At 37.5% G+C, this 12,429-nt stretch overlaps 1 protein-coding gene across 1 annotated transcript in view; it reads left to right on the top strand.

Moving 5' to 3' along the window:
- The window catches only part of LOC125225463 (kinesin-like protein KIF13B), a 329,624-nt gene that overhangs the window by 302,439 nt on the left and 14,756 nt on the right, over positions 1–12,429 (top strand). Inside the window, 7 exon segments of the mRNA XM_048129202.1 lie at positions 268–369; positions 1,153–1,258; positions 3,305–3,496; positions 4,469–4,613; positions 5,927–6,075; positions 6,751–6,896; positions 10,638–10,679. Coding sequence (XP_047985159.1) covers positions 268–369; positions 1,153–1,258; positions 3,305–3,496; positions 4,469–4,613; positions 5,927–6,075; positions 6,751–6,896; positions 10,638–10,679 — 882 coding nt within the window.

Here is a 12,429-nt window from a genome sequence, read left to right as displayed (position 1 = left end):
GCACGTACACACCTTCAAATCAAGGGTGAACAGGCATCTAGGCGAGCTCACTCTATCGTGGGCCACGTCTTTGCCTTCGGCTAGTCTGTGGTCAAGAGTAAGCCCATTTATAATAACAAAAAAAAAAACATATGTTGACTACTCAAAAAGGACATTATGTTGATTGATTCATACATAAATAAATCCCTTGGGAGTATTTTTTTCAATAAGAATAGTCTGATTTCGACAAAAGACAAATTTTGATTTGATTTATTGTCTTATTTACAGAAACTAGTGAATATGTCGCCGTCAATGAAGAGCGAACGAGATATGGAGCGGGAACAATCGCTAGTCGAGCAGTGGGTTTCCCTCACCGAAGAACGAAACGCGGTAAGCAATGCAAGCAAATGTTGACATGTAAAAGTGCCCTGTGGCCTACTTGCTGAATACATGTTTTTAGGGTTCCGTAGTCAACTAGGAATCCTTATAGTTTCGCCATGTCTGTCTGTCCGTCCGTCCGCGGATAATCAAAGCTGAAATTTGGTACCAATATGTATATCAATCACGCCGACAAAGTGGTAAAATAAAAAGTGGAAAAAAATGTTTTATTAGGGTACCCCCCCTTCATGTAAAGTGGGGAGTGATTTTTTTTTTCCTTCCAATCCTAACGTGTAATGTATTGTTGGATAGGTATTTAAAAATGAATAGGGGTTTTAGAAAATGATTTTTTGATATTGTTAATGTTTTCGGAAATAATCGCTCCAAAAGTTTAAAAAAAAGTGTGCCACTTTTGAACCATAAGTTTAAAAAATATGAATAAAATCACAAAAGTAGAACTTTATAAAGAATTTCTATAAAAATTGTTTTGAACTTGATAGGTTGAATAGTTTTTGAGAAAAATACGGGAAACTACGGAACCTACACTGAGCGTGGCCCGACACGCTCTTGGCCGGTTTTTGATTTTGATTTTTGATTCAATCTTTTATGAAAGCGCCATAACATTACTTGTATGTAAAATCCATATAAGTAGGCCTTATATTAGTAAATCGAAAAGTTTTCAGGGCCTGAATTTTATCTTATAGGACTTTCTTTTTATCTTGTAGATATTAAACTACCTACCTACCTACCTACTTTTTATGAACTTTCAGTATAATCTCACAACTTATTTGACAGGTTTTGGTGCCGAGCCCTGGCAGTCCTATCCCTGGTGCGCCGGCCGCGTGGAATCCACCACCAGGCATGGAGCAACATATACCAGTTTTATTCCTGGACCTCAATGGTAAGTTGTAATGTCCTTTACCGTTATATATATGTCGCCCATTAAATATCTCAGGAACAGTAAACGGCCATAAAGAAAGCACATCAGTTTTTCGTCTTCGTAGAGCGTTGCCTCTTTCTTGCTTATGTGACGTGAATTGTCTCTTTTCAAAGACCATGTGCATTCTTTATGGCCGTTTACTGTAGGTAATTGGCGCTGTGTAGTTTAAATAGTAACCTAACAAAGTATAGCAGTATTTTATCATGATTTTTCAAGACGCAATATTTAGGACGGCATTTGAAAATTTAATTTTCTCAAACATGCAATGAAATATTGTCTTTACGTTCCTTAAAATGGGCTGGGAAGTATCGCTTTTTGGGCGCAACAACTCGAGAGGACTGTAAACGGAATTCATATTATTTTTTAGGCCTAGGCCTGCAAAGTAACTTTTTTTTATAAAATATTGTCCTTTAGAGCATTTTTTCTTTATTTCATTGTATGTTTGAGAAAAGCACTATACATGCCTCGGCGTGTGAAAACGGATTGGCCTCGTATCCGAATCCGGCCTCGCTCGCACGCTCGCTCGGCCGTATATACCCACTTGGCCGGAAATCCTCATTTTCCCGGCCTCTGATGTAATCTTATCGAAGTTATCGATCTGTAGAAATACAAGGTTTTCTCGAGCACGATGTACTTAAGCTCCTCCTTACTCTTTATATATTATTTTTTTGTTTGATACAAATTATATTATAGGTACAGTCAAGTGCAAAAATATGTATCGAAAAAAATCGTCTCATAAATATGGCACTACGCTCTTATTACACCGGACTAAGATGCTATAGGAGATATTTTTGAGTAAAGCTGACTTTAGACCAGCAAGTTATTGCTGCAAGTTTTGAGACGCAACTATAGGTAAGAGTGGGTGGCAAATATCTGCATCTCTTTCTTGCATATACTTCTGTTTCAAAACTAGCTTTTGCCGTCTAAACTCGCGGCTTCACTTGACTGTACTAGCGTGTTAGAAAAAGACAATAAGTAGCCTCATTCAATGTCACTCTCCATCCCATCAACTCTCTCCACTTAAAAAATCACGTAAATTCGTCGCTCCGTTTTGCCGTGAAAGACGGAGGAACAAACAGACACACACACTTTCTCATTTATAATATTAGTATGGATAAATAGCGTACAGATTTAATGCGAAATTATTTTCCTTTGTATTTTTACAAAAAAGTTTGTATTTGCCATGCTAGTTGAATGTCAGTACAGTACTTCGTGTACATACATAATATTAGTATGGGTTCTTTAGGCTGAATGAACCCACTATGTGATGACAGCCCGCCTGTTTCCGGCCAGGCAGTGATGATTTCTGTGCCTTGTCATATATGACGTCTTATTTGAAATGTCATAAGCAGACATCGGATTCCGTGGGGCGAAACTTCTTGACAGCTAGGGACTTCCTATATCGATAAACTCATTTATCGATACTAGTTCTAAATACTAGTGATCACACAAAGGTTTGCTTAGAAAATATGTTTTTATTAAAAGAGTATGCGCATGTGACACTGTTTGAGTTGCAGGCGTCCATAGGTTACGGTAACCGCTTTCCACCGCACCGGACCGTATGCTTGGTTGCCACCGACGTAGTATAAAAAAAACAGTATATAATAAAATGAGAACTCAATTTTCTTCTTCTTTTTTTGAAAACGTTTTTAAAAAAAAACCATTACTCGTCACAATTTATTTCGACGCTATTTATTTTAGACGCTATGTATGAATTTCATACTGGTCTTCAGAACAATAGTTACAAAGAATACACACAATGTTGGGGGCGGTCACTAGTATATAGAACTAGTATCGATAAATGAGTTTATCGATATAGGAAGTCCCTAGCTGTCAAGAAGTTTCGCCCCACGGAATCCGATGTCTGGTCATAAGAAATCGTCAAACGATTAAAAGCGACAAGGTACATAAATCATCCCTTCTTTATGCCGGTGACTGTACATCATCTTGGTACAAATTCTGTTCTTTGTTCTTAATTGATCTTACTTAATTTATTATATCCTTCAGCTGACGACCTAACAACCCACCCGTCGGGCGAAGAAGTGACCGTTGCGGGTCTCCACTCCATCCTACCCAAGGAGCACGGGAACAAGTTCTACGAACTCCAGATATTGCACCACCACGACAAAGATGTCTCCGCCATCGCGTCATGGGACTCATCCATTCATGACTCTCAGTATCTTAACAGGATTACTGAAGGTAAGAGGTTAACCTATGATGCTTGCAATTTTATCACATGTGGTTAAAGTATCCGTTACGTTCTGGTAAATATGTCAGTGTGAGAGTGACAGTCTTATCCACGTTGATAAGTGATAAAATTGCAAGCAACATTGTTTTGAATTTATTTATGTTTGTCACGGTCAAAAACAGTATGTTGAAATGTATCGTTTTTCTTCGCAAAAAATCGTTTTTGTTTAAAAGGAGCAAGAAGAAAAAAAAGAACAAATCTCATCCAAATCTTACAGATAGAGCTTCAAACTTGAAAGTTTACTCCTTCGAACGAGAGTTTTTTTAAGGTGTGAAAGTTATTTGAGTAATAAAAGGAGTTTTAAATCATTTTTAGGTGTATTTTATCAATATTATGACTTATTGGTTACTACAAAACTACTATTATTGGTTACTAATTGGTTATTACAAAATGGCCAAGAATAGTCAAGACAATTTTAAATACCCCGTGTGGCCCGTGTGGTGACGGGTTAAGAATTTTACCACCCCCTTTCTTCCCGTGGGTGTCGTAGAAGGCGACTGTGGGATATGGGTTAAAGTGTGGCGTAGGCGAGAGGCTGGCAACCTGTCACTGCAATGTCACACTTTCGTTTTCTATCGACCCCTTATTTGCCAAGAGTGGCACTGAAACTTGAGTAGTTTCATGTGCTCTGTCTACCCTTCATGGGATACAGGCGTGATTGTATGTATGTAATTTTAAATAAGGTTCCATTGCCATGTCCGATACGCCTTCCCAACTCTGCTACACATTATCTTGTATCTAGTTTCTCATATTACCTCTATTTACTTATAATAAAATCTGCAACAAACTATCTTTTGCCGTTTTGTCTAGTGGTCTACTAGTAGAGAATGACTTCAAGCTAAAATTCCTCCATTTGTATTTTTCTTTGTTAAATTTAGCAATTTGCAATTTAACGAAATAATATTCGTATTTTCTATTTCCAGCCAACGAACGCGTGTACCTGATCCTAAAGACCACCGTTCGCCTTTCTCACCCCGCGCCCATGGATCTTATACTGCGCAAGCGGCTCGGGCTCAACATTTACAAGCGGCAGTCGCTCACTGACAGGATACGCAAGAAGATTGTCAGGTCAGTCAACTTTGAGTGAGTACACTTCCTTTATTTTGCGTGTGTGACTAACAACTAGAGGTAAATAACACTTAACTACTGGCTTTTGTCCGCCGTTTCGCTTGCTAGGAACCCTTATAGTTTCGCCATGTCTGTCTGTCCGTCCGTCCGTCCGTCCGTCCGTCCGTCCGTCCGCGGATAATCTCAGTAACTGTTAGCACTAGAAAGCTGAAATTTGGTACCAATATGTATATCAATCACGCCAACAAAGTGCAGAAATAAAAAGTGGAAAAAAATGTTTTATTAGGGTACCCCCCCTACATGTAAAGTGGGGGCTGATATTTTTTTTCATTCCAACCCCAACGTGTGATATATTGTTGGATAGGTATTAAAAAATGAATAAGGGTTTCCTAAAATCGTTTTTTGATAATATTAATATTTTCGGAAATAATCGCTCCTAAAGGAAAAAAAAGTGCGTCCCCCCCTCTAACTTTTGAACCATACGTTTAAAAAATATGAAAAAAATCACAAAAGTAGAACTTTATAAACACTTTCTAGGAAAATTATTTTGAACTTGATAGGTTCAGTAGTTTTTGAGACAAATATGGAAAACTACGGAACCCTACACTGAGCGTGGCCCGACACGCTCTTGGCCGTTTTTTTAAATGGGGGTTAGACAGAGACAAAAAGTATGCCATGTCACTCTCCATCCCTTCAACTAAGCGGAGATACACTTAAAAAATCACGTCAATTTGTCGCTCCGTATTGCCGTGAAAGACGGACAAACAAACAGATACGCACACTTTCCCATTTAAAATAATATTACTTAGTATCGATTTCATATCATATTAAAATCTGCCGTTCTCAGGCAAAAGGTCATACATTGTCGCTAGAGTAGTAGAGCATAAGGACACCTTAACAGGTAATTTGTAGGATTCGCGCAAATGACGTCTTTACGGTAAGCGACATTGTGGTTTTGTGCTTGGGAACGTCTCATATCGGAATTCGGGAATTTCTTAATACCTTACTAATTTACTTCGAGTCCTACCTCTCTCAGAATCAACGAACTGATCAAAATAGAAGACAGAGTAGCTTACATCCCTTAGAAAACTGTCAAAAATGTGTTTATTACGACCAAATCTAACCAGATTTTTAGAAATTAAGTAAAATATAGAATACTAGGACTAGATGTCATTTAAATCGAATTTCGGACTATAATTCAATTACATAAATATGTAGTATATTAAACTAGTCAAAAAGAGGCATAATTACAAAATTGAAGAAATGGGGACTTAGAGGGAACTTTCTAAGTACTAATTTATATCGTTTTTCAGAGTGGACCAGTTAACGCAGACCGGAGTGACATACGAGGTGGTGTCCAACATCCCAAAGGCCTCCGAGGAGTTGGAAGACAGGGAGAGTCTCGCCCAGATCGCTGCTACGGGCGAAGAAGCCAGCGCTGCTGATGGGGAAACCTTCATAGGTACGTATTTTAAAATATCTGTAAACTTATAATTAATTGAAATACGGTTGTACTCACGTTATTATATCGCTATTGCTGCGACATGTTATGTTAATAACGTGAGTACAACCGTATTTCAATTAATTATTTGAATATGTCTCACGGAAGTTTAACGTGTATATCTGTAAACTTGTTAACTAAAAGCGTAGTTTAGTTAACACTGAAGAAAATAGAATAACCCCCGTGCGTTGCCCGTGTGGTGATGGGTTAAGAATTTCACCGGTTATCGGTTAAATTGTGGTGTAGTCGAGAGGCTGGCAACCTGTCACTCGTTTTCATAAAACCCCTTAGGTATTTGTCAAGAGTGGCACTGAAACCTGAGTAGTTTCATGTGCTCCGCCTACCCCCTCTATGGGATACAGGCGTGTTTGTATGTATGTATGTATATAAAATAGAAAAAGTCTCTTCTGCGCAATTGCAGGTTTATGAAACATTTTGTAAAAATAAGTTCTAATATTATAAATGTATTTAAAAAGAAATTAAAACAAGAACAATAAAATTCAAGTAAGGTGTTCGAAACGTCGGGATGAATCGTAAATTCATTATATGCGATATAATCCGTTTCCATAGTTTTATTTCATGAGTAACTATCGCGGTACTCGAAGACTTTCTAATAGATCACCTACCATGTTCCAGAGAAATACACCCGCGGCGTAAGCGCAGTGGAAAGCATACTGACGCTCGACCGATTACGCCAGAGTGTCGCCGTGAAGGAATTGGAGCAAGCGCGCGGACAGCCCGTCACTATGCGCAAGACCGCTTCTGTGCCTAACTTCTCACAGGTACGTGACACACCGATATAGACATTAAAAAGAACACGAGAGTATTATAACCTAGAAAACGAGTTCTAGCGATCTATTGAAACTTAACATGTAATATAAATTGACTGTAATCCATTATTGTATTTTAATTTTAGTTTGACGATCACTATGAGATACCTTGTTTTTTCTTTTTTCCTTTTTATGTAAAAATTTACATTGTGGTTACTTATAAATCATTATTGTTATATTAAAAAAAAAAATTTTTTTAATTAGTATCAAATTATAAATAGTTGTTTGACATTTCATTAAAAATCATACTCGATCATAATATAAATTCGTATAGATTAAGGTAGAATAATTTATAATGTAATTTTATATTATGAAATAAATAAATCTAAATCTAAATCTATCGGTCAAGTCGGAATATTTTTTTTTTGATGATACTGATTACTTAGCCGAATTTCGTGATTTCAAAGTTTCAGTTTTTGTAATGTTCGAAGAACGCTAGTACAGATGTAGTGCAAAATGATTTTCCTTCGTATTGTTACGGAAACGTACGAACGTGTCATGCTATTTCAGTCAGTGTCAGTACAAGAACTACTGACATTGACTGAACTAGCATGACAAATACGAACGATTCCGTTAAAATACGAAGAAAAAACATTTCGCACTACATCCGTATACTCTACTGTTCGTGATAAAGCCTATCGTTGCAACTCTTAGAGTGTCCCTACACGTGTGGCAATACCCTTACAAGAAAATACTCAATACTATGGTCTCTTTTAGCAATTACAGCATCTTATAGCAGTTTGGTCTATTTGCTACAATAATTCATGTTGATATTACAATTATTTAGTGACAGAGCTAAGTGTGAACTCATTTTCTAGGTTTGAATATAGAGAAATAGATTCACATTAGGTACACCGAAGCAAGATAGATGACTTTATCCTCCTGGGTCCTGATGCCCTGGTACGAGTACATAAGGTTTGAACTTTTACAAGATTAAAATAAAGTTCTAAATTCAAAAGCACAAACATTTGCCAGGGACCCACGAGGTTAAGTTAGCCAATCGTGGTATGTTTCCGCTTCTACGATTGATTATCCATTTTAGATCAGTTTTACAGTGATTTTTAAACAGCAATGAAAACTAAATACTTATTGCAATTCGAAACATTGGTTTGCTTGTTCCATCAGTCAATGTCTTAAAAACCTGTGCTTTAATTTCTGTTGCTTTAAAACTGATCTAAATTTTCAACTAACACATAGTGAATCAAAATAGACATAGAACACATGAAAGTTTTATTAGAACAACCTTAACGCTTAAATAACACCAGGGGCCCATTTCTCGAAGCTACAAGTTGCAATTTACAAGTGGTTGTCAATGTCTAATATGACAAGTTGGAAAGAGACTTCCGCTTGTAACTTGTAACTTTCAGTTTTGAGAAATGGGCCCCGGGGGCCCATTTCTCGAAGCTACAAGTTGCAATTTACAAGTGGTAGTCAATGTCTAATATGACCAGTTAGAAAGAGACTTCCGCTTGTAACTTGTAACTTTTAGTTTTGAGAAATGAGCCCCAGTAAGCTAAAATGCTAATCAGTGTTGTAACCTAACAAATGTATGTCTAACACGTAACACAGTGTACATAATAATGTTATGTATCGCAAAAAGCTTATATACTCACAAAAATAACTTCTTGTCAACTTTATTTTGTGTGAATTTTAGATTTCTGTGACACTTAGTTGACAAGAGGTTTCAAATAAATAATAAAAGGTCTAAAACACGTTTGCTTTTCAAAATTATAACCTTTTCACCTAGTTTTTCGTAGAATATGTCAAAGTCTTTCACTTCAAATTATTTAAAAGTAACGAACTCTTAGTCAAGCGACAGAATGTGGTAGCGTCACTATAAGCATCAAATAATGGTCATGTGACATCATCTATTCACTCTGACTCTTATCTCATTGAAAGTTAGCTTTTCCCCGGCTTCGCTCGCATGAGAAAGAGACAAAAAGTAGCCTATATCACTTTCCATCCTTTCAACTATCTCCACAACAAAAATAACGTCAATTCGTCGCTCCGTTTTGCCGTGAAAGACGGACAAACAAACAGACATATACACTTTCCATTTATAATATTAGTATGGATGTATACTATACTATACATTGTATAGACAGATTTAGACGGTAAAAAAAATCTTAATTAATTAATTTAGTGGCTGACTATTTTTTATTCAATGTAATGCATGAAAAATTCTATTGGTATGTAAGTATTACATTATTTTTGAGAGTGGAATATTTTGAAAAGCAAGCGCCGGCCAGCCTATTGCGTCACGATTGACAGTTGTCACTGACGTTTGTCGCTATGGCACTTGAGTCCCGCCAAAAGCGAGTTATCGATGACATTTCGGCGATAGAAACGAACAAAAGATAGTCGCACTCGTGTAAATAAATGAGACAGAGCGAGCGAGTTATAGTTCATCGCTAGGCGACGAATCATCGCGTGTCTTTTATTTATACGGGAGCGACTATCTTTTGTTATTTTCTATCGCTGATAGCATAGCTTACTCGATTCTGGTCGGACCAGCAGGATTCGCACATGATTGCCGCGAGAGTATGTCGCCGCGAGATTGACTACTCGTCCTTATATACTCGTCGTAATACAGGTATAGTATGAATTTTCTGAGATGAAGTTTTCGCTTTTGCCCTAATCCGTTAAACAAAGGCCTTTGTTTCTATTATTCGCTGCGGTTAGCTCCCGTTTTTAAACGGCACTTTATGTCATATAGTCTCAGTGTAGTTAAAAAGCAACTATCATGATAGCAATAAGGTTCAAATTTATATAAACAGTGAGAGGAACCGTCGGACTATCCGCGCCGTGTCCAAAATCACCGCCTTCTGCATCTGGCCCTTGATCCAGCCACCTAGCGAGAGTCTCTTAAGATGTTGGTCGAGACTCTTCGCTATGAGACCGTTCGCTGAAACGACTATCGGAACAATGATCGTTGAATCAACATCCCACATGGCGGTTATCTCGTGAGCCAAGTCTAGGTACTTACTGGACTTGTCCTTCTCGGCTTTCACGAGATTCTCATCATGGGGGATGGTGATGTCAACGAGCACTGCCCGGCGTTGCAGTCGATCTATTATTACAATGTCAGGCTTATTGGCTACAATAGTCCTGTCAGTGATAATAGATCGATCCCAATAGAGCGTGGCACGACCATTTTCAAGAACTGGCGCAGGTAAGTACTTGTAGTACGGTACTTCGCGGTCCACAAGGCCGTATTGAAGAGCAAGTTGCTGGTGAATAATCCTGGCTACGAGATTATGTCTGTGCAAGTACTCGCCAATTGAATTACAGTTTGCAGTGTGCAGGTAACTTTTTTTGTAGATGACAAAACGTGTTATCTCCGAAAGGGCTTTTTATGGATTTGAACCTAATTGCTATCATGATCGTTGCTTTTTAACTACACTGAGACTATAGCACGTGCCGTTTAAACGGGAGCTAACCGCCGCGAATAATAGAAACAAAGGCCTTTGTTTAAGAGATTAGGGCAAAAGCGAAAAGTTCATCTCAGAAAATTCATACTAGAAGACGACGCGTGATCTATCTCGCGGCGACATACTCCCGCGGCAATCATGTGCTAGGCCTACTGTGCATATCGCCTCACGATCGACAGTTGTCACTAACGTTTGTCGCTATCGTCCCGCAACGGCTATGTCGCGGAGTTTACGCTTTTTAACGTGTGTGTTGTCGCGGTAGCTGACGCAGGCGCTCGACAGCGCGGCGAAGGGCGGAGCCAACGTGAGTCGAGCATGCGCTGTCATGTCCTATCTAGTCACGTCTTATTTAGCTGTCAGATATTCTGTGGGCTACTTCACCTGTGACATTGACACTTGACACTGACAATAGGCGGGACGACTAAAAAAAACTAATTGGTCCGTCAATTAGATTATCAAAGAATATTAGACACGTTTTTTTTTCTCGTAAACGAAAAATAACGACGGTACAGTGCGTTGAAGTTTCGCGTGACGTCACGCGTAGGTACAATTTTTACTTAGAAGTGACGTTACAAGCCCCCACTCCGGAACTTTGATGCTCCATATCTTTGTATTTTTTCATTAATTAGAAAACGCGAAAAATATTTGTTCAGTATTATTGGACGTTCTAACTGACGAACCAAACAGAATGCCATTTTTAGGGTTCCGTACCAAAAAGGTACAAAAGGAACCCTTATAGCGACGCTCTGTCCGTCTGTCTGTCTATCTGTCTGTCACATATCTAAATATCTCGAGAACTACTTTTGCTATCGACTTGAAAATTTTTTATGTAGTCGTCATCCCTATTTCTGGGTTGATAAATAATTTAAGTAACATTGTTACTCAGCGTCAATATTTACTTGTTGAACAGGAAATGAACGTTGAAGTGTCACTGTCGGGCGACAATTGTCACTGTTGTGAAATACGCCACCGGTATTCTGAACAATTTCTGTTCGATGTTTCATTTGCCAATTTTTTTTTAATTTTTTTTACATAGTCGAAGCTGATTTGAGTTGAAAAACTGTAATTTTTGCAAACCGAATGATGAAGAAATGAAATCCGATTGTTATCAACTTAGTTAAATACAAATACAATAGTTATTAATGACAGTTTGGCAAATGTAATTTCTTCAGAAATACCTATTTACCTGCTGGTCGCCACTTTTATTTGTCTTTAGTGTAGCTGGGGTTTTCGAACTTCCTTTTTTTAAATTGTATATAAACCTAAGTCTACGTTGGTGATGAAAAGAATATTAATTAGCACAGTTTTTGGGTATAAAAAATAAGCTGTTGGTAGTAAAGATATTGAGTATTTTGTTTCATACTTGAATTAGTTTGTGGACAAGTATGAATCAAAATTACCATTTTAATATGCAACGTAATGTAAATAACAAAATACCACGGATGCTTTGATTATACTATAGCAATAGCACATTATCACCAGTGCACATTATGCAATATAATAATTTTCTTATTTATTTTTGCTGTTTACTGTACTTGTAAATTATAGGTATCTGTATAGTGTACATTTCAGCGATTAATTGTGTTGAATTTAAAAATTATTTTCGTAGTGAAAGATATTTTATTCTTTTTGGAGTAAGGTTTTGTCGATATTTCAGCAGTCTTATCTTTTTAGTAGTTACTTATTGTTTCTTTGGTTGGGCTTATCAATGTTATGCTTTCATTCTGGCGAGAAAGCAAGTTCCAGTGTGGAGGTGGCACCGTTGGCATCGATATTTACAGTTTTTTTCATTAAGTCTTATGTCTAATATGTCAAATAATTATTTAGTTGCTACCTATTTGAATGACAAAGACATTAAAACATGTCTGTATTTTACTGTTTGGTTATTTCTGGATGTTATAGGTAAATTAGCTTTTATATAACAGGGGCCCATTTCTCAAAACTGAGAGTTACAAGTTACAATCGGAAGGATCTTTTCAACTTGTCATATTAGACATTGACTACCATTTGTAAATTGTAACTTGTAGTTTCGAGAAAAGGCCCCCTGGGGCCCA

Source organism: Leguminivora glycinivorella, chromosome 4 (assembly GCF_023078275.1).
Source record: "Leguminivora glycinivorella isolate SPB_JAAS2020 chromosome 4, LegGlyc_1.1, whole genome shotgun sequence".
Classification (NCBI taxonomy): Eukaryota; Metazoa; Arthropoda; class Insecta; order Lepidoptera; family Tortricidae; genus Leguminivora; species Leguminivora glycinivorella.
This window is presented reverse-complemented; position numbering and strand designations above follow the sequence as displayed.